The 23,212-nt window shown below is 42.6% G+C and overlaps 1 protein-coding gene across 1 annotated transcript in view; it reads left to right on the top strand.

Annotated features, from left to right (window-relative positions):
- Nucleotides 1–21,225, top strand: part of LOC146630837 (nucleosome-remodeling factor subunit BPTF-like) — a 57,925-nt gene extending 36,700 nt beyond the window's left edge. Inside the window, exons 23-36 of the mRNA XM_085354982.1 lie at nt 1,684–1,798; nt 2,218–2,435; nt 3,867–4,107; nt 4,233–4,510; nt 4,753–4,866; nt 5,144–5,305; nt 5,669–5,751; nt 9,261–9,486; nt 9,670–9,992; nt 10,403–10,576; nt 11,886–12,078; nt 12,697–12,781; nt 16,536–16,722; nt 19,443–21,225. Of these exons, the coding sequence (XP_085211108.1) occupies nt 1,684–1,798; nt 2,218–2,435; nt 3,867–4,107; nt 4,233–4,510; nt 4,753–4,866; nt 5,144–5,305; nt 5,669–5,751; nt 9,261–9,486; nt 9,670–9,992; nt 10,403–10,576; nt 11,886–12,078; nt 12,697–12,781; nt 16,536–16,722; nt 19,443–19,479 (2,436 nt within the window). The 3' untranslated portion in view covers nt 19,480–21,225. The remainder of the gene's footprint in view (nt 1–1,683; nt 1,799–2,217; nt 2,436–3,866; nt 4,108–4,232; nt 4,511–4,752; nt 4,867–5,143; nt 5,306–5,668; nt 5,752–9,260; nt 9,487–9,669; nt 9,993–10,402; nt 10,577–11,885; nt 12,079–12,696; nt 12,782–16,535; nt 16,723–19,442) is intronic.
- The last annotated feature ends 1,987 nt before the right edge of the window (nt 21,226–23,212 follow it).

Raw genomic sequence — 23,212 nt, 5'->3', positions numbered from 1 at the left:
TGGATCACTGACTTCCTGACGGACAGGAAGCAGCATGTGAGGCTGGGAAAGAATGTCTCGGACTCCCGGACCATCAGCACCGGCTCCCCTCAGGGCTGTGTTCTTTCTCCCCTGCTCTTCTCCCTGTATACTAACTGCTGCACCTCCACCCACCAGTCTGTCAAGCTAATCAAGTTTGCAGATGACACCACCGTTATTGGACTCATCTCGGACGGGGATGAGTCTGCCTACAGGAGGGAGGTTGAACGTTTGGTGTCCTGGTGCAGCCACAACAACCTGGTGCTGAATGCCCAGAAGACAGTGGAGATTATTGTGGACTTCAGGAAGCACACAGCTCCACTCCCCCCCATCATCCTGACTGACACCCCCATCACCTCTGTGGACTCATTCCGCTTCCTGGGTACCACCATCACTCAGGACCTGAAGTGGGAGCCCACCATCACCTCCGTCATTAAGAAAGCCCAGCAGAGGATGTACTTCCTGAGGCAGCTGAAGAAATTCAACCTGCCAACATGGACGATGATGCAATTCTACACCGCAATCATCGAGTCCATCCTCACCTCCTCCATCACCGCGTTGTACGCTGGAGCCACTATCAGGGACAAACAGAGACTGCAGCGTGTTGTGCGCTCTGCTGAGAAGGTGATTGGCTGCAGACTCCCATCTCTGCAGGACCTGTACACCTCCAGGACACTGCGGCGTGCAGCTCGGATCTCAGCTGACCCTTCTCACCCTGGACACAGTCTGTTTGACCTGCTCCCCTCAGGCAGGAGGCTCCGGTCCATTCGCACCAGAACCTCTCGCCATAAGAACAGTTTCTTCCCCTCTGCTGTTGAACACATGAACAAAAACCGTATGACTGTTCCCACCACTAACACATGACCCTACGCTGTGTTCACTGCATCATTCCATGTTTGGCACTGATCACCACCTGCACTCATGTATATATCATGTATATATCTATCTATCTACTTAGCACTTTTAATTCTTATTCTCATTTTTATTTTCATGTCTATTTAAGCTTAATTTATAACAGTATTTATAACAGTATGTTTGCACTGAAGCACCGCAGCAATTTCCTAATGTTGTAAACCCGCTCAACATTTGGCAATAAAACCCTTTCTGATTCTGAGGCTTTTTTGGTAAGGATGTAACAGCCTCCCCACCAGTTGAAGAGCCCCCCAGTTGGCTCGATGCAACGGAGACCCCCCGCGCCACGGCTGAGCTCCCATGCACCCACCCGCCCATAACCTTGGCGACACACCAAGCAGGACCCAAGGCCCAGCCAGGGCCCCAGCCCGGAGATGGAGCGTCCCCAGAACCCCACGCCCGCCCCAGACCCACCCAGGGGCCTGGTTGGCAGAGACTGATAATAACTTTATACACATGCTCCCTATACAAAATTTTAAGATACAGATTATGGCAATTTGGGTACTCTGTTATGTATTTAGCCAAAGATGAGTGTAAGAGTGCTGTCTATAGAGAAAACGGTGTAGCTTTATGATAAACACCTTATAGCAAAGTCAAATTTTGTGGAACTTTTTATTTCTTTATTTGTCTTTAATCAGTCTTAGGCATGTTTCTTTTGCATGAACCCAACCTGGATCTTTGACCTAGTTTAAAAAGTAGCTGCTGGCTTTGGAATAATTCATTAATACTGTCTTTATGGATAATATCTTCCAGGTTCTGGCAGGTGGCAGTCAGATCCGTCCAGGAATGACAATGATCCGAACGCCAGTCCAGCAAACAGGACCAATGGGAAAGACGATACTTCGAACACCCCTCGTGGTCCAACAAGGTGATTTACATTCATTTTGGCTGAACAAAGAATAAAGGAGTACTGCTATCTGCTTTGGCAAACTAACCCGATCCCTGAAAGTATATTAAAGTTGCCATCATTGTTATAAATATGGGTGTTTTGGGGGGGATTTTTTTGCACCATTTTGTTTTCAGATTTGATTTTACCCATTATAGACTCTCAGGAATAACAAATTATAGGTTTATGTTGAATAAGTTAACACAGACTGTATAACAGACTCGTTACTGTAAGTAATCATATTCAGTGTCATGTAACACTGTCTCCCCACAAAGGCCAAAGTGTGGCGGGAAAAATGCTGAAAACTACTCAAGTTAAACTACTGGATGAGAGTAAAAGTGACCCACTGTTTATACAGTTTGTTGCCTGGTTGTTAAATTTGTGATATTGTTCTCTTTCAGGTCAGGGTGGACAGCAGGTAGTGACACAGATCATTCGTGGGCAGGCAGTTTCCACGGCAATATCTGCCGCCAGCCCCGTCGCCACGGTCACTGGCCAGGGAGTGGCCAGTCCCAACACAGCGGGACAGGCAGCAGGCCAGACACCACCCGGCACCCCACGAGCACAGGGGCAAGGCCAGGTCAAACTGACCCTGGCACAGCTCACCCAGCTCACGCAGGTTTGTGAGGTCCTGTCATACACAAGCAGCATATCTACAACAGGCAGCATTAAAATGAATTTCCCCTTATTAATTCACGTATGGAAAGTTGACTACTTTCCATGTGCTCTAAACTCTTGCAGCTTTTTTTTTTTCTCTTACTCTTGGCTCTGTGTTGTCATAGAGAGGGGATATCCTCAGTATGGTCGTCTCAGGCACACGGCTCTGGCTGTGCCACCTTCTGTTAAATCCTTCTGTCAGTGAAGGGCAGGCTGTCGGTATAGAGTTGGCACAAAGCAAAGGTGGCCGTAAGGGGGGAGGAGCTAAATCAGCTTCTCTGAGAGAGTGGATCCGCTGATGGAGCACAAAAGGGATCGGTCTAAGATAAACAAGATGTTTTTTGAGCAGTCAGTCATGCAAAGTGACTCTAGTAGAGGCCAAGTGTAAAAATATAAAGCTGGAAGTGATCTTAATAGGCCTTTTAAAAATAAATAAATAAATAACAAACAGCACTGTGGCCTGTAACCATTTGATCTTGGTTATATATTACACTCATCCTGCTCTTAAAAGTAAGACAAATAACCTGTAGATATACATTTGTCTGTATACGTTTATCTTTAATTGTGTATTCAGATTTATAAATGTTCAGCTTGACAATTGTAGAATATTGCATAACTCCTATTTGATATTAATAGTTTTTTAGGGGCTTTAAGTCTTTCTAAGACAAACTAGGGTTGAAATACTTGGAAATTTAACATTTCAACCAAAAGTGTTGATGTTACAGGACTTATTTTATATTTGTGATTTTTTTTCTTTTAACTTTTATGTTGCAGATCACTTTAACATAATACGGTTCTTCACCCAGTAAAGGATTAACTTTACATTCAATGAATGAAAAAGGCTTTACACTCATAAAAATATTGCATTTAAAACAAGACAATACCGCATTGCCCTTGTATCTGATCTGGATTTCTCTTAAAGAAATGGTGTTTTACAATTTTATGAACTATGAAACACAAAGTGGATGGTGCCTTAAACCACATACATGTTTTAAGCAGTGGCAGAAAAGTCAGAGACAGTGGCTCCTTCTGCTTGTTGGCAATTATTTGTTAACATGTAAAATGCCCTTTCTCACAATAGTTTAAAATAATTAAAAAATGATGGACTCCTGTGGATGCATCAGACCCATCAAAAAAAGAGTTCAGATGGGATTTTGGAGGGTTAAAAAGAAGGTCTCGTATACACAAGATGTACGCAGTGCTGATTTTCCTCCTGAACAAATTTCACCTGGTTGTAATGAGGTTTGGGAATTAGTGGGGGAAATAGGGTATTACTACTCCTCAGATAATGGTATGCAATCAACATTTGTTACAACAGGCAATTTATTTTGGATTAGACTGGACTGTAAAATTTTATTTACAAGCTTTCCCGTTCTGCTTCATCCCCCCACAGAAGCAGCAGGCTGGATCTGGTGTGGATCGGCAGGCTGGTGCCAGTGGTACTCAGCAGGCTCTCACGGTGATGGTTCAGGGCCAGGGTCAGACCACCGGCCAGCTGCAGGTCATACCTCACGGGGTCACTGTCATTCCAGGACCTGGTCAGCAGCTCATGCAAGCTGCGCTGCCCAACGGCCAGGTGCAGCGGTTCCTCTTCACACCGCTGGCTTCAGCTGCTACGCCCACGTCAAGCACAGGTATGATAAGAGACAAATGAAGGGCAGATGAGGCCTTTGCATTAAGGGATAAAAAATAAGTGTGAAACTTAAATGTGATGTCTGAATTTAAGTGCATGTCTGCTGTTTCCTTTTTCTCCTTCCAGCCACAACAGCAACCAGTCAGCCCAGCTCCACCTCAACCAAAACTCCAGCCCAACCTGCTCAGCAGGCCGCTGCCCCGATTCAGACAGGGGCAGCCCCTCTGGCCACCGCCAGCACCCCTTCATCGGCCAGCCCTCAGGGCCAGTTACCCCCACAGACGCAGGCCCACATGCCCATCCAGTCTCCTACCTCGCTGCAGGTTAAAACACAGGAAGGAACGACCCAGCTGCAACTGCAGCAGACGTCCCATGTCATCAGTGTGTCTGGACTTCAGCAGCAGGTATAGTTACGACTAGCAAAAAAGTTAACTGCATCCTCAGTCACTCCTTTCCCCTCAAAGATGATGACTGTGACTTTTATTCACATTTAAAATCCTCCAGTGAAAGCCTCACAGCAGCCGGCAGTAAACCAGTTTGCAATTTGGTGCAGTCTGTGGATTTGCCATTGTTTCCCACTTTGAACAGCGATTCAGCTGACAGTGTGATTTGTTAAAATTGTGAATTTTCTGTGTTGTGGCTGCAGGTGTTGGCCCAGCTGCAGGCCCAGCAGGTTGGAGGCACGCTGCCACAGCAAATCAAGCTGCAGCTTCCCATCCAGATACAACAGAGTGGGACCACCTCAGCTCAGGGAGGACAGGTATTAGATTCAGCTTGCTACTCCAGGACTTTAGATCCTCAGAAAATACAGAATGAAAATGCGTTGGATGTAAAATTAAGCTTGTAGCAAAATTGTATTGCACATGTTCTAATGACCCCAATAATGTCATCATTGGGATGAAGATGTTAAATAATCTGATCCTTTATTCCTCTACCTTTTTTTCTGTATTTACAAAGCCACTTTAAAAAAAAACCAAAACTATCCAATGACTCCCCATTTAAAGCACAAGCTGACTGCCACACTCTGCTTTGCACAGATTGGGAACGTGGTTACCATCCAGGCCGCATCTGTCCAAGAGCAACTGCAGAGAATCCAGCAGCTCAGAGAGCAGCAGCAGCAAAAGAAGAAACAAGCTGCAGAAGCAAAGAGAGAGTTGGCGCTCAACGCAGCCAGCCAGAGCGACATCATTCAGAAACAGGTGTGTATGTACGCAGCTGTCACAGTCAGGTTATCATCTCACTCCAAAACTCCTGGCCATCAGTAAATAAACATTCGTCACCCTTCAACCTGGACTCTGTTTGATTTTACAGCTCAGATCTGTCTTTGTTTATAAAGCTTTATCCTGGCAATGCTTGTCCCTGTGTTTGTTTTTATCTGTATTTGACATTCTGTGCTGTGCTTAATAACAATACATTTCTATAGATAGATGTTGTTCGCATCAAACTGCTGGAAGTTCACGGTAACAGGTCCTTGACTGACCTGTTACCATGAATGTCATACTTCTGATTTTTCGTATTTCCATGAGGTTTACTCCGTCATCCTTCTGTGTCGCATATTCCAGGTGGTCATGAAGCAAAACGCTGTGATCGAGCACCTGAAGCAGAAGAAAACCATGACGCCTGCAGAGAGAGAAGAGAATCAGAGGTTTGCCTCCAGATTAGGGTTTTTTTGTGTGTGTGTCACATGTGCTGCTTTAAAAGTCAACAGGTTAACACTTCATTAGTACCGGGAGGACACATTAAATGGCTTCTCAAAGCAAACATCTAATAAGCCAATCAAATGGTAGAAACAGTACATTTAGGCACGTAGACATGACGATGAAGATGATCGGATGTTTAAATTAAGTAACCAAATGGGAACAAAGGTGGTTTAAGTGGGTGGTTTTAAGTGCTAGACAGGCTGGTTTGGGTATGTAAGAAGTTGCTGAGGTTTTCATGCAGCACTGTGTCTAGGTTTATGAAGAATAGATCACTGAATACAAACATCCAGTGATCAGCAGTTCTCCAACCTCAGTGTAGTTAATGGCAGAGATCAGAGAAGAATGCCCTGATCTGAGGTTCGCTAAGGCTCAGCAATGGAAGGCAGGGAGGAAAAAAAAGAAGTGATGTGCTGGTGCGGGGAGTGATTTATTAGCCCCCTTTAGTGCATGTCTTTGGACCGTGGGTGGAAGCCAGATTACCTGGCTGGAGGGTGGATTTGACTCATAACCCTTAATGCTAATTAAGCATCATTTATAAGTCACAGCTCACCCACATATCGTTCCTCAAATGTCCATCCTGTTGTTACAACTGCATTCCCACTCTCCAATCTCTGACTGAGTTTTTTGGCTTGATGTGTTCACTGTACTGCAATGGCCTCCACAGTCACCAGATCTCAATCCAAAGCCTGCAGCATCTGCATGACACTACTGTGTCTTTGACTTGATACCTTCTCGTGCCCATGTGCACGCTCGTATGCATGCTCCCTGCAGCCCATACGGGATCCTCTTCTCTCTCCGTCTGACTTTTGTCTAACACATTGTTGGGAGGTGCAGAACAACATGGGAACATTTGGACGTGTAACCACCAACAGCTGCATGTCTTCACTGTGACCCTACAAGCAGGCAAATCCCTTTATAAATGACGGGAGTTGTACAATAAAAATATACATCTCTCCTCGACTCCTTCAGGGATTTGTGGTGCCGTAAACTTCAGAAAAGCGACTGAAAAATTAGTCGGAAATTTAAGCCGCCCCATTTTTCACTGCATCATCCCTGTGACCAATCCTACCGTTAGTAGGTCGATATTTTTTTATGCAGAACGTGTTTGTTTTCCAGGCAGCGAGCTACGATTGCTGCTACAAGACCATTTTGTTTACCAAGCTTAGTTAGGACAACTGCAACTGTAAAACAAAAGCCAAAATATTCAAATGCTTAAAAAAATGTTTTTCTTCGTTCTTCCTTTCCTCCTTCCCGTGTTTTTATGTTAGGTAGAATATACTCTGACCTATAGCCGACCCTGACAACCATTTGTTTATGTCCACAGGCACTGTGTAAACACTGTACCCATTCACACAGACCTGAAATACCAAACCCAGACTACCGTGACATCAGTACAGCAGCTCAAGCAGCAGCTGTCTGTCTTTGCTTATTTTTTCAACCTTTTTCCATTTCTTCATGTCATCCTTTTCTCTCTTTTCCTTCAAAACACGGTTCTGTTAGTAATAACGCGGAACTTTGGCATCCGTTTGCATGTTTATGTGTGTCCTGCTTTATTCCTCCACTTTCACGCTGCATTTGGCCTCTGTACTTCAGCGGGCACGCGGTAGGATCCCTGGCCAATCTTTGACCTCAGCAGCCGAGGATGTGTTTGTGTGTTGTTCGCACAAACTCGGCGCCGAACGAGGCAACGGCTTTCGATCTCGTCTGTGAATGTTAGCGAACACAAGTGAACATACTGGGAACACATAAATCGTGTGGATTTATTTGATTTTGCGAAATGAAGCTGCTAACATGTAACTTTCTCCCTCTATGGATTCTCATTTGTTTGAATAACAATGGCGTGGATAACATTTCTTCCTCCTGCATCCAGTCCCACTCTATCTGTTCATCTCTCAACATGCCTCTCTTCCAGTCTTCCAACACTCAAGTCTACTCGCTTGCCACTGAAGCGTAGAGTCTTATACAAATAAACACTAGACAAATAAATAGTCTTCTCTGCATCCGTACAAACATGCGGGTGAGTAATAAAACTAGAGATGATGTCACGTTTGCCTAACACTTTTAGAAATTAATCATGTTTGGCTCAGAATTTAAAAGAAGGAAATGTTCGTGCTTTTCTAAGCAGTGGGCTAGCAGAGGTTTTTGGTGCTAGACACTTTGTTTGAGCTTAAACTCGCCACCTGCTTCGGAGTTGAACTCCCCTTTTGACTTCAGAACTGCATTAATTCTTTGTGGCATGGATTCAGCAAAGTGCTGGAAATGTTCCTCAGAGATTTTTTGTCAATATTGACGTGAGCGTCACAGCTGCTGCAGATTTGTCAGCTGCACATCCATGATGCAAATCTCCCGATCCAATGTATCCCAGAGCTGCTCAGTTGGATTGAGATGTGGACTGTGGAGTGCATTATTCTGGTGGAATGCTGTCAGAATAGGGGTACACTGTAGTCTGTAAGGATGGATGTGGTCATTAACAATACTAAGGAGGCTGTGGTGTTTAAGTGATGCACAGTTGAGCGGCCTAAAGGGTACCAAGAAAATTAAAGAGTGGTTGTTTTTAGTTGTGGTTGTCTTCCTATCAGCTTGAAGCAGTTCTCCTGGAGAACTGCCACTCACTGGATATTTTCTCTTTCTCGGCCCATCCCCTGTAAACCCTAGAGATGGTTGTGTGGGAAAATTCCAGAGGATCATCTGTTTTTGAAATACTCAGACCAGCCCCACATGGCACCGACAATCAGGCCACGTTCAAAGTCGCTTTTCTTCATAACCTGCCTAATATTTCTCAGATTTTAACCCTTACTTGATTGCTCACAGCTGAGAAAGAAGAGATTTGGAGCCAGATAGAGATGAAATGCAAGTTCAGAACCTGAGTCAGAACTTTGTAGTTACATGGATTACACAACTGAGCCATGAAAATGCCCCGCGGGCTTGTTTTCAGAGAAATGCCTTCATTGTTCATTGACACGGACTGCCATTTCTTACATGTGGAAAGCAAAATTTTAATATTTCAAAGTAGCCACACAGGTTGTACTTCATGAAACATAGAAGCATTGTTTGGATTAATGCGCTGCTCCAGCCCACTGGTGTGTCATAGGGATACATTTCTTCCTCTGTGACTTTGACTGTACTGACTTTTTGAATTCTAGCTTCAGATATGTGATAATCCTTTCCCTCCCAGCCCTTTCATCCTCCTCTGCTCTCTCAGCAGGAGTATTAAGTGTGTTTAATGTCTTTAAAATGCCACAGCACTTTTTCACATGGGCCTTCATTAGATTTAGTAGAGTTCTGGGTTTTTATTTCTTCTTTTAGCTTTTTTCTTATTAGTCTGCAACATTCACAGTTTCAGCACTTTAACATTAAATACAGTATGCTTTTATGAGTTGTGATTTTTAGTTTTAAGAGATGTGATTACTCTCTTGTTTTCTCTCTCGACCATATTCTGTTCTCATCCTTTCAGGATGATCGTGTGCAACCAGGTGATGAAGTTCATCCTAGACCGGATAGACAAAGATGAGAGGCAGGCAGCCAAGAGGAGGAAGAAGGAAGAGGTTGTGGAGGCCAAGAGGAGGTTAGCCAACGCCAGTAAGCTCTCCTCGCTCCTTTACCGACACAAAGAGAGCCTCAAGATGGAGATTCTGAAGAAGCGGGCACTTCTTGACAAGGAGCTGCAGCTAGAAGCCCAGGTATGAAGCAAGCTTGAGACATGAAAAAATATTAAAAAAGCATAAAGGTTTTTACTCTGGGCGTGATGTTTTAAAGGCAACTATAAAGAACTGGTGACAAATGGCACTAGAATGCCTTTATTTTGCACAAAAAGGGCAGGAAGTGACATTAATCGCATTCGTTTCTGGGGTTGAATTCTCCAGGAGGAGCTAAAGAGGGATCTGCTGCGGATGAGGAGGGAGAAGGAAAGGGCTCAAGCTGCAGCCCAACAGGCAGCCCAGGCTGCCGCCGCCGCCGTCGCTGCCGCCCACAACCAGCAACAGAAAAATATGTCCCACATCACCTCTCAGCATCACCTTAGCACGACTGTCAGCTCCGCACACAAGAGGAAACGGGAAGAGGAGAGGGAGATGACAACGTCAGCCAAGTCCAAGAAGAAGAAAATGATCTCTACGACGAGTACAAAAGAGAGCAAGAAGGACACAAAGCTCTACTGCATCTGCAAGACGCCCTACGATGAGACCAAGTATGATGATGCTCTGTTAAACACTGTCACAATAAAAATACTGTATGAGCGAGTTTAGCTGCATTGGTGACAGCACTAAGCTGAATAAAAAGAAAAAAGACTGGAGACGTGCAGCTGTCCACATTAAAACATTCACAGTTTTTACTGCCCTGATATCAGAGGTCAAAGAATAGACGATGTTCTCACTCTCAGCCAGTTACTCTTTTTAAATGTACACTTATTTTCAGGGTTTTACTCAGTATTGCTCTATTCATCAAGTCCTCATTGAATTAAACCTGTCTTCTATTGCAGAACAAATCCTTCCAATCTCATATGTTTATTTTTAAAACTAAAATTTATTGTATTTATTGACTTACTGTAAACCGGTGACTGTCTACAGTGACACCTGTGTGTCCTCGTTCTCTCTAAAGGTTCTACATTGGCTGCGATCTGTGTACCAACTGGTATCACGGAGAATGTGTGGGCATCACAGAAAAGGAGGCCAAGAAAATGGACGACTACATCTGTGTGGAGTGTAAGCGGGGCCAGGAGAGCAGCACAGAGGAGCTGTACTGCATCTGTCAGACACCATATGACGAGTCACAGTAAGGAGCAAGTTTTTAATTGCTTTAAATTCAGCTTAATGGAGTGTGTGAGAATTTCAGACACAGTTGCTATTTTTGCTCCTTTTGCAATTTCCTTAAACTCATCTTGGTTCATTCATTTTTACCGTAGCGTTTATTTTGAACTGATGAAAATGTGTCTTTAGTATATTTATGTTTTACTTTTTTTCCCTATAGATAACAGTTCTAATGTTTGAAGGTCGAAAGTAGCGATCCAGTTATGTCTGTGTAGGTTCTCAGTCATCGAGGACTTCTTAAATTTCTTTCTAAGCTCCTTAAATCCAGTTATATCAAAATCTGTATTATGCTACGGTTGCACTAGTAAAAACAGTGATTTGAGACGCAACAAACACAACAACATCTGGTTTGCCTTTGAAATGGTTACTTGGAAGATGGGGAGGGGGTCTGTGACGACTCACAGTCAGTTGCTGTCTTCAAAGTGACTTTGGTGCATCAAGACAGCAATAAAATAGAGTCAGTCTGATATCAGTTTACAGTTAATCGGGGTCAAGTTGGCAATTACGTGCAATCTGTTTGGGATACACAAACAAAATCTCAAATCTGTTGCCGTCTACCTTGACAGAAATTCATATTAACTACATACATTCAGAATCCAGCAGCTTGAAACAGAAATTCCTCCACAAATAGTGACGCAGTTGCGTCAGGACAGATTTACTTGCGTAATGCAATAGGTGCTCAGCAACCTCTATTTTACTTATGAATATAACCAGTTGGCAACCCCTTGAGTCAAGTCCACTATTGCAAAGAGATGTGTTGCAGATGAGTTGCACTGGTTCACATAAACTGCTTCAGAATGTTTGCTGTGTGTTTGCAATCTGAGTTTATACATTAGACAGCAACTAATTCCAAACCTTTGCCAGTCAGTCTGAGTCTGGCCTGCAACTGTTTGCAGACAGGTTGCCTTCTACCAGGTGGCCTGTGATCAAAAGCAGCCAATAAGAGTTTGAATGTGCAGCACCTGGAACCCTTTGGACGACCAGTTGGTTGCTGCAGCTGTTTTTAATGGACGGAGTTTATTCATTTGTAAAGAAAAGAATCATTTTTACCAACTGTTATTACGTGTCACCTTGTTGTTTCATTCGGTAAATAAGACTTTCTTAATAAGTAGTTTAAAATATTAAGCATAGACATGAAAAATGGCTTCTTTACTATCCAAGCAAACAATTCTTCTTCTTTTAATTATCAATATGAGCATGTTTCAAATAGGAATCCATCATAAGTGCTTTATATGTAAATGACACCAATCCGTGAGTACTTTTCATCTACTCAGGTTTTACATCGGCTGCGATCGATGTCAGAACTGGTACCACGGTCGCTGCGTGGGAATCCTGCAGAGCGAGGCCAACCACATCGACGAATACGTGTGTCCTCAGTGTCAATCGACAGAGGACGCCATGACGGTCTTCACACCGCTCACCGACAAGGACTACGATGGCCTGCGAAGAATTCTGCGCTCCTTACAGGTGAACTGAAGATTTATAGCTGTTGCACAAGCTCACTTCTCACACGAGAGATGGGGTCATACCCTCCAGCCTAGACTACCTGCTAATGTGTGCTGTGGAAGAGAAGGTTGAGTCACAGAAGCTTATTTATGAGGGTCACAAACAAGTACATAAACACACCAAGCAGTATCTGAATCAGCAGGACTGTAGTTGTAGTTTTATTATCAGCAATGGGGGAAAAACACTAACGTAGCTCCTTGTAGCTCCTTGTAGCCCCATTACAATGCAAGAGCAGCAAACAAAAAGTCCTCTGTGTGCGTCTTATCTGATGGGTTTGGCTCCCCCTACTTGGACAGCTGCCTGGCCTCGGCGTCTTTTCTGGCTTCCCTTTCTTTTCTCTTTCTTCTCCTCTAATTTTCTCCTCCTCTGTCCAGCAGCCTGTGTGTGTGTCTGTGTGTGTGTGTCTGTGTGTGTGTGTCTGTGAAATGTGGGAGAAAGTGAGAGAGAACATCTGTGTTGACCCACCTGCTTTCACTGTAATTTTCATGGTGCTGTTTGTTTTTCTTCATTGGTTTCAGCTTTCTCAAGCGCCTTTCTTTGTCTTTATTTCCTTTTTTTTTGTCTCTCCCACCTCTGCAGGCACATAAAATGGCGTGGCCATTCCTGGAGCCAGTGGACACGAACGACGCCCCAGACTACTACAGGGTTATCAAGGAACCAATGGGTGAGTGCACTGTTGTGAATTCAGTTATTTAAATTTGTAAATGAACAGTTAATAGCTCTTGTCTTATTTCTAAAACGTTATAGAATCCTATTCTGGATGCATCTTATAGCCTCAATGTTAGAGTTTTATTGTTTCTTTGGAGCTAGAAGTGACCTAACTAAACTAATAAAATATTAGAATTTTACTCCCAAAAAAAAAGCACAAATTTCAAGTAGGATTACAAGTTAAAAGTATAGGTTACAGCTACAAGTCTGCAAGTATGTCAGTCAAAGGGGCCACACCCTCAACATTAATTCTCAACAAAATCCAGATAGGCACTTCAAACAGACACCAACTATCAGTCACCTCTAATGCAGTCCGATCCCCACTCACAGCTTGACCCATGTGACCTTAAAAGCTCACATGTTGGAGGGATGGGGCAGTGTCTCAGGAAGGTAATTCACACCTTTTCCCCATGATGACAGTAATGACCCACGCGTTGATTCACAGATGGTTACAGGGGCGGGTCAGTGACTCTCAGGGGTTCCAAGAGGACAACCACACTTGGGGTTAAATACATGTCCATCAGTTTTTTAGCGCTGAAGAAGCTTCTTGGATCAGAGGTGACCAAAAAGAAGTTCAGTTGCCTTCATTTCAAGTAGAGATGGCACGATACCACTTTTTTATGTCCTATACCGATATCATAAATTTGGATATCTGCCGATACCGATATAAATCCGATATAGTGTATTTTTTAATCAATAAAACTGTTTTTTAATATCTTGCTGCATTTTGTATAAATTCATACTCAAGTTTTAAAAAACAAAACACTATGTCTTTGTGCCCCCTTTTCCCTGTTAATGCCCTATCGGCCCCCCTGGCTAAACTTTGCTAGATCCGCCCCTGCACAGTTACCAGTTGTCAGCTACGTAGAAAAAGATCCTGGTCTAGAAAGTAATATTAAATAAATTCTAACAACAGCTTATCAAGCTTAAACGTGCTGCTGTTGTTCAGCCGCTGGTTTCCTCTTTCTGGCGCAAAGTGGGAGATAAACAAACAAGAGAGACGGGAGTCGCGACAGAAAAGCCGATCAGCCGATCAGTTTCATGATTGAAGTAGCAACAGGAGAGAGAAGAGGCAGTCACTCCATATATTGGTTGTTAAGCTTAACGTGGGAATGCGTTACAAACATTCAGAGATGAACTTACACACTTGCTTTACGTCTCTCTGGGATAACTTTCTCTGCGATGAAATGCTGGTTTGGTAGCGAGGCTACAAATGCTGAACCAGACCGCTGAGAGGTCTCGCACGCTCAGCCGCTCTGTCACGTGACGCATACTGCTCCGACTGCTAAGGTTATGAGCTGAGTTACACCATGTCGCAAGTTTTGTGAGGTGCTTTTGTGATATGTAATGGATCGGATGGCATTTGTTTTTGTTTCTCTCCGATATCCGATCCAGTACTTTAGATCAGTATCGGACCGATACGTAATATCAGATCGGTCCATCCCTAATTTCGAGTCCTTCGGACTGTCAAATTAGCTGTAGAAACAAGAAAAACAAACAGCTTTTGTACCGGGCTGTAAATATGTTAATATAACAGGTGGTTGGGCATTTTGATAAGGGACTCTATGGGGATTGCCTCACTTTTGTGGCCAGCCTCTGTGGGAGTTTTTGACACTCCTGTGCTGGCTTCATTTTTCAACCCCGCAGGTTGCCGTCTGGTCTGGATTTGAGCCTTGTTTGTGTTACTTCTGAACTTATACTTGTGCACATTTTAACCAAACTTTTTCTAAACTTTTCTGACAGCTCCCCTCATTTTCTGTCTACATAATATAACTCCTGAAGCCTTTTCTCTGAAATGAAATAAAACCCACATCAATTTGGAAATCTTGAAAGCGATATCACTGAATCTAAAAAGTTTCAGCTCATTTACTAAAATTGCATATGATGCTTAGTTTCTGCAGCATACCATTGATTTTTTTTTTTTTTAATTTTAAGGTAAATACCTTTTTTAGGCGATGTTACTGAAGGTTAATTTTCCCAGAAACCTCATTTGTGAAGGTGTTTTTGTATTTATTATAATAATTTGTGCCTGGCCAGAAAGACAAAGCTGCATCAGTAAAATTTAACTGTTGCATATATTAACTACTACTATAACTTTTGCATTTTGAAAATATTGCAAAATATTGATTAATAGATGGTTGTATAAAGGACTTTGTATATGATGGTTGTCTCAGTAAAAACATATGTAAGGTGCACAATATGATGCAACACTCTCTATAACTATCAAGCTTTCTTTTTATAGCTGTGTGATCTACTTCTAGGGTTCATTCATTATGACAGGATGCATCCTCACATTCCACCTTCGCATCGTCCTCACATCTTGCGATTCACAGCATCAGTCTTAAGCAGCCTTTATAAAACATGCCATGTGATGAAAGACACAATTATGTTTCCTCGCTCTTCCACGCACTTTGTCTCCTTGAGGTGCAATTAAGGGATTGGTGATGAAAAGCACTGTAATTGTTGGGAGTGTGTAGCCTCCTTGAGGAGAAAAATATAAAAACAAAAGTGGGAGTTGGTACATAATTTGTACTTTGTAATTTGAGTAACTTGGAATGGGATTGGTTGGGAGTTATCCCTGTGTAGGCGATAAAATTGCTTCTTTAGTGCTGGTTTTTTATTTTGGAGTTGCTTTAGGCTCTGGAAGTAACACCCAGGCTCTATATATCTTAAACATTAAAAAAAACAAAAAACAAAAACACCACTCGCCAGGAGGGCAACACGGAGGAAGCCCTCCAACTCAGATCAAACCGGCCATGTAAATGGGGACTTGCGTCAACAGGGCCTTTTTGAACTTCCATCCAAACAAACCGTTAATGAGCTGGTCCGTGTCTGCCGGGCTCCCTGTGGAAAGGGACCAGCCCCACATTCAGCTCCTGTTGGCCTGGTCCTGGAAACTCTAGTCCTCCCCTCACCCGTCTACCGCAAGAAAAAGTCCTTGTTGGTTTACAAAAAATAAAAAGAGCTTTTGGCTGGTGAAGCTGCTGGCGGTGGTAGTTTTTGGAGGGTTTTGAGATGAAATCTGATGACAGAGAAGAAGGAGGTCTTTGATATTGACCATGAGGTTTGTGAGCCTCTGGTCATCTGGGTGGGGGTTAAAGAGGTTAAGAGTCGGATGTGTTTGTTTGAAACGCAGCCCTGGGGATGCCACGCAGTGCGAACTGCCAGCAACGGCAGATTATGTAGAGCCTCATCTGTTGCCAGTTAGCTTCTTTGCTAAATCTCTTATTTTCTTAAGTTTTCTACTTGTTTTAAAAAGGTTAGCAACTCTCAAAGCTCCCTTTCAAGAGAGGAACTGATAACCATTTTTGCTTTTTTCCACCCCCTCAGAAATGACTCTTAGATAATGGCGCTCTCCTCAGGAATGACGAATCGGTCACGTCTCAGTAACTAATCTGGAAGGCTGAATAGATCGAGGTTAATGCTGGCAGAGGTTGTGGATTTTTGCTGTCACATATAAAGCGACGCTCTGTGCTTCCACGAAACATATTTGAACGTCTGTCAAGCACATACCACATAAGCTGCAATTACTTTGAAGCAAGCATGCTGATTTGTGGAACGAAATCGATTAGAAAACCCAGATATTTGTGCTCTGTTTCCGCATATGTGATGCGTTTCTCTGCCAGAAACTAACAATTAAATGACGTTCATATTACAAACTTGCCATCAAGTCTTTTACCAAACCAGATCTTTAAATCTCCCTTTGCCAGACCTTTCCACCATGGAGGAGAGGTTACAGAAACGCGAGTACATCAAGCTGACGGAGTTTGTAGCAGACATGACCAAAATCTTCGACAACTGCCGCTACTACAACCCCAGCGACTCGCCCTTCTACCAGTGTGCCGAGGTTCTGGAGAACTTCTTTGTCCAGAAACTCAAAGGCTTCAAAGCCAGCAGGTAAGATGACGGTGAGGATGATGAGGATAACAAAATGGCAGCGGGGTACTTTCGAAGATGGGCTTTGTTTTTAATACCCAGAATCAGAGAGAATTTTCAGTGTCTTTCAGAAAGACACCAACTAATTAGCAGTTTCACTTGTAGCCCTATATAATTGACTCTGACTGGTAGATTTACTCAAGTGAGAGCAATAAAATTTAATCTCTCACAGAAAAATAACAATAAATTTGCTCCTAGATCACTATCTTATGGTTCTCCTCAATGTTTTAAATGTTCTTTCAACCACCAAGCTTGTTCTGTCTGAAATAAGCCGGTAACACCTCTATTGTGCCTATTTTTTAAAATATAATTCTGGACCTTAATACCAAACTCTTTCCCTTTTCAACTGCCCTTCCCTTTACGCCAGCTTTCTTGATTGGCTTTCCTCTGGAAACAGAAGGTCTAAAGATACAGATCCAGTATGGTCATATTTACAGCCCCAGTTTCACAGGCATAGAGACCAGTCAGAGAACTCCCTGGCAACCTCCAGTCGCTAGGGAAACCTGGTTCATAGGTGGTTGCTGGAGGTTGCAGGCAGGTTGCCACAGTTGCCAATAGTCTGCATGGAAAATGCTGACAAACACTGGCCGCTCGCTGTCTGAGCCATAAAGAAACGAATAAGTGCGATGCAGATCGGAAACGGAGAACGTTTGCTCTCACGAGTAAAAGTTGGGCCTTTTCAGATGTTTTGGTTGGAGCATTAAAGCAGAGCTTTCACTTTGAAGTCCCTATTACTGTTTTGCATAAAGCTCAGGGAGCAGTTTGCAGACAATTCGCCATCTTCCATGCAAACTGCCGGCGACTGCGGCAACCTGCAAGTGACCAAAACCGATCGCAAGGAGGTTTTCGGCACAGCATCCTGTATTTGTAACAGATTTCACATTATCCACTGACACCAACCGGATGAGGAATACACACTTCAGAAAGAAACGAATAGAAACGTCTAATTCAAATCTTTCACTCTGTCAGATTTATATAGTCGTTGATAATGTTTTGCTGGAGTTGTGTTTGCTTAATTACTGGATATATTTTTTTCTTTCTTTTCATTCACACCTTCACTGTTTATCAGTGCGACCTTCACACTTTCACACATTCAGGCTTCAGTCAGCTCATCTTTGCACTCCTAACAACAAACCTGCTCAGGCTTTCATCGTGTCGTCGGAGCACTTCATGCTGGCAGCTACATAAAAAGCCCACTTTCTACCATTCAACCCGACATGTCGTATGACAGAGCGTAGGGAAGGATCTGTGGAAGTCAGACCTGTTTAGATGCACCTTTATACCCGACACCTTCTCCACTGTCTGCCTGTGCTTGGTCGTGCCTCTGAACTCATCTCACTGAGCTGTCCTCGCTGTGCCATGTGATTGCTTTGGTTGGATGCACTCTACAAGATGGCAGGAATGCAGTCACATTATCTTTCAGGTGGCTTTCTTTGTGTGTGTGTGCATTAGTTTGATTAAATAGGGCGAGGAGGGTAGCGGGCGTCTCCTAACTGAGAAGATGGAGCGCCTGTGAGCATTTGAGCCACGATGTTTTAATGGGCTCAGTAAGTCTTGTGGTCTGCATCCAGCTTTATGTGCTTGAGGTGGCGACGTACTTCACCTGCATGTACTGACGTCATCCATTCTCTCTCTCTGTCTCTCTCTTGCAGATTGTGATGTCAGACTCCTGGGTGCCGGGGTCACTCTTAAAAACAAACAAAACATAATTCGCTATCCTGGATGTTGCTGTTTTCACTTGTTTTAAAAGAAACAGCATTAAAAACTTTGTAAGAAAGTGCATATATTAAGACACACGTTAGGTGTGATCATTTTTTTTATTTTAAAAGCAAATAAAGGAGAAAAAAAAGTTTCTACTGTCTAAAAACATTAAAAACAAAACAATGGCAGCCATGTTGGTCACACAAACCATTCAAGGGAAAATGTATTTTTTTACACTCTTCCACCAGATGACATTTTGTTGAGGCAAAAAGAAGTTTTGCTAAATTTGTTGGTCTCTGAGATTCAGTTTCTGATCACAGGTGTTGATTTTGACTGTAAAATCACACGTGAGCGACACAAACACACACTTTACTTTTGCTTTGATAGAACTGTTGTTCTTTTCTTTCTTTCTTTTTTTTGTCATTATAACATGCTGCAGAACATTTTTACCTCATTTCTTTTTTTTCTTCTTTTTTTTTTGACATTCATTACATTTTCTTTATTGGCTGTACCCATGTATTATATTTCATGTTCATATTTTATCTTTTTTGTGAAGGAATATGTTTTATGTTATAAAGGAAATAATGGTTTACGCTGTAAAAACAAAGTAGAGTGAAGAAAAAAAAAATCTAGTTTAGCTTTCATATTCAGAATATGACGAGCTTAGCGGTCTCCACTATAATAAAAATAAATCTTTTTTAAAAAAAAAAAGACTCTGTATACTTATTGTTGGGTCGACATCAAAAACACACATTTCAGTAACATTTCACCAACATGGCTGCTTGGTCTGCAACAACCCGTCTGACCCACTGGCATCCAATACATGTTTTGCTATTGCATTTTTTTTTTTTTTGTACTTTCCCCTAGTCACATATTTGTCACTTTGTAAAGCCTTTAATAAAAAAAAAAAATAAGAAGAAAAACAACAACAAGAAGTTTTCCAACTGTGTTCTTCCTCCTCTCTTTGCCTGTTTCTGTAGGTCACATAACAACAAGCTGCAGTCAGCTGCCTCTTAGCTCTGCTTAAAAAAACAAAACAAAAACTAAACAAACCAGGTGTCACACAGACCCGGCTTGTGGTTTCCTCTGACTGATTAAGAAGCGTGGTCCAAGTCAGGCTGCGTCCGAACCCGACTCCTCTCTGGAGGAACGGCGCCCCCACCTCACACAACACCTCACCTGGCACCTGCAGTGCTGAGAAGAAAGAAGTGAATTGGAAAAAGGTTCATTTGTCATCAAAAATGTCAGTGTCGTCTTCATACCAAGGGGCAGGGCAGTTGCAGACTTACTCTCTGGCAGCCTTTTACATCCCAATCAGCCATCCCTGCCAGTGTAGCCCCTCCATGAGAAGAAAGCCTGCAGAGCGCAGATGGCGAGGCAGCAGCGCTCGTTGGATGGTCGGTGGCAGTCTTATCTTTAAAGCAGCAGCAGACTCTTGGAAGTTCATTCTGTAGCTGATGGCTGTTTGTTTGTTTGTTTGTTTGTTTGTTTGTTTGTTTTGTGTATCCTATATAGCAAAGTGTCACCTTCTGTCCCCCTTTCTTAACTTCATCCTGTCCCGTTTTCACAATGCAAACATCCCGCTCGATTTTAGCCACTGCTTCAACTGGAAACTGCTGTAAAACGTGCACAGCCGATGTCGGGAAATGTTTCATCTGAAGCTAAATGTGCAATTTGGAGTTGACTTCCCTCATATTCAATAAGCGCCACCTTTGTTTTTGCCAGGAAAAAATAATAACCCCACAAAGATAGGTCGACACTGCAGACCAGCTTCATTCAGCCAGTCCTGAAGACGCAGCATCACCTTACATTAGACCTAGTTATACTGACCACATTGTTTTCAGGTTTGTACTGCTGCATGAAGCATGAATCAGCCTCGTATAACTCAGTGTGTCTTTCAGGGTCACATTTCACTGTATATTATCGAAGCAGCCTGCTGATGCTGAGATGAGCCCCCTGTAACAGAAGCTCAATTTTGTACAAAAAAAAAAAATTGGACCTCATGTGAGGGGGGGTCTTCATTTAGTCTCAGTGCAGCAGTGCTTTCATGTTGATTTCCACAGGGAACACCCAAAATAAGCTGCCCCACCCACAGCATCCTGCCGTTCTTTTGACCTTTTTTCCATTTAGTGTTCTTCTAAAATGCAAGTTTAAAAAAAAGTTAGCTAGTTTTGTGCCTCCTTAAACATGACTAGTTGAAAGAGGCAAAGGTCCACATATGAGGAGAGGGAGGGGGATTTATTTTATTTTTTAAAAGGCCTTCAGGGAAGGTGAAACTTGTACGAGGCTTAACCGACCTACAAGTACTCCACCCTCCTCTCATCGAACTCCGGTGTCCGTTTCTGTCGGTGGCTGAGTCTGTAAGTCTGTCTCTCCTTATCTTTCAGCCACTTCTTCCAGCATAATTCACTGAAGCTGACAGGTTGGCTCACATCTGTCTCTCAACTCTGCCTCAAAGCATGGTTAAGTAATTGGGTAATGGACTTTTCCACTCACAATCAACTCAGTTATGTTGCGGTCCGCGGCAGCAGGGTAAACTCCGAGTGGAGTGGGGGGGACTGGGGAGTCTTTGTACCGTGGGGTTTGTATGAAAATTTTATAACTGCATTTTTGGCATTTCTGGGAGCATTTTTGTAATTTGTGATCATCCGTTTTGTAGGAGGGGAGCCGTTAAAAGGCAAAGTTGCAGTTGTCTTTTAGTTTATATGTTGGAGACTGTTTATAATCAGGAAACGTTTCAGTTTTACTCGTAAAGTTTTTACATTTCCGGGTGTTTTAATTAGAGTTGAGAGATAAAGTAGCCTCTGTCATCTTCTGTGTGTTTGTATGTCTTTCATATGTCTGTCTTTTCAAACATGGGTCACTTTCTAATCTGACGATAATGTGCTTTATCCACTGTTTGTAATCTCTATTGTATATTATTGCTGTCCAAATATGTAGAGATGAGAGATTTTTAGAGCAGTAGAAACTTTTATTTTTCACTATTTGAACCAGCAACTAAGCCCGCCTGTATATTTTAACTGTCTATTTTTTTCTCTTTAGAGTGAACTCTACATTTAGGTGAAATTGCCCTTTATATTAAAAGTGCTGCATATTGTGAGCATAAAGGTTTTGAACGGGGTAGAGTGACACAGTAGCTCTTGTACAGAGTTTTTCTTTTTTGTAAGAAACCAACCAGTTCAGCATAACGTCTATATTGACATTGCATTTCTTGTATTATTTATTCATATCAATGAAAAGTTCTCAGTTTTTTGAGTAATGTTGGAAAAAAGAAAAAAAAAACGTAACTGCAGATAAAAGTACTCTATGTTTTTAACAGATTGTGGCAACTCTGAGGAGATTCTCTTTTGTACTTGATAGGACATTTCATCCTAGATAATAAAGTAATGTTTTTGACACCAGTGTTTTCTCTCATTGCCTCTGCTTTTTAAGCTTGATACAAGGTTGTTTTTGTTTTTTCGTGCATTGTTTTAGTCGAGTTTAAGGTTGTTTGGATGAGCAGTTCTCATATTTTGTCTAAAACAAATGTCTTCGATCAGTGTTTCTCCCAAAGAGACTTCTGTCTGCTCCACTCTGTGTCCCCCCACGCAGACAAAGGTATGTTTGAATGGCTCTTTGTGAGGACGTAGCCTCACCAGTCATTTTGCAACCTGCGGCAGCTCAATTGCTCGTTAACACAAACATCCAATCACCCAAAATGGCAGCAGCTCATTTAGGCTTGTAGACATGGTCAAGAAGACCTGCTGAAGTTCAAGCTGATCATAATGTTGGTGTCACATAGGCTGGTCTGAGTACTTTAGAAACTGATGGGATCTAACTCTAAACAGAGAGAAAATACCCAGTGAGCAGCAGTTCTCTGGGTGAGAATGTCTTGTTGATGCCAGGGGTCAGAGCACAGACTGTTTTTAGATGAAAGGAAGGCAGCAGTAACTCATGTAACCACTCATTACAAGCAAGGTATGCAGATGAGCATCTCTGGATGCACAACACAAGAAGCCTTGAAGCAGATGGGCTACAAAAGCAGAAGACTACACTGGGTGCCACTCCTGTCAGCTAAGAACAGGAAGATGAGGCTACAGTTCACACACGCTCACCAAAATTGGACAATTGAAAATTGGGTTCAAGTGGTAACATCAAGAATTTGTTATAAACAACACAAAAGCATGAGTCCATCCAGCATTGTATCAAGTGGTGTTGGGGATGTCTTCTTGGTACACTGTGTGCCCCTTTAAAAACCATAGCCTACCTGAGTATTGTTGTTAATCATGTCCATCCCTTTGTGACAACAGTGTATTCTTCTGATGCCTGCTTACAAAAGCATAACGCCATGTCTCAAATTACAAGTCTTTTCAAACGTGTTTCTTCAACATGACAGTAAGTTCACTGTACTTATACCGTCTCCACAGTCATCAGATTTCAACCCAATAGAGCTTTTGGGATATGGTGGAATGGACAATTCCCACCCTGGAGGTGCAACTGTTTGATGCTGTTGTGTCAACATGGACAAAAATCTTTGAGCCATGTTTCCTCTCCTTAGTGAATTTGAAGAACGAAAGCAGTTCTGAAAGAGAAAGCAATTAAATACAGTTCTAGCAGGTTGTACCTAATAAGAGAGCTGATAAGTGTACACATAAAGTGTACACCAAAATCTTAACCTAATTTTAGCCACCATGTTTAACTATCGAACCCTTACGTTAATCTAAAGTTAATTCTAACTTTAAACCCCAAACAGCAATTCAGGCAGGTATGA

This window comes from Diplotaxodon limnothrissa, linkage group LG6 (genome assembly GCF_057381915.1).
Source record: "Diplotaxodon limnothrissa isolate DT_005_m linkage group LG6, D_limnothrissa_male_GT1.1, whole genome shotgun sequence".
Lineage (NCBI taxonomy): Eukaryota > Metazoa > Chordata > Actinopteri > Cichliformes > Cichlidae > Diplotaxodon > Diplotaxodon limnothrissa.
The sequence above is the reverse complement of the archived record's forward strand: the minus strand, read 5'-3'. Positions and strand labels throughout refer to the sequence as shown.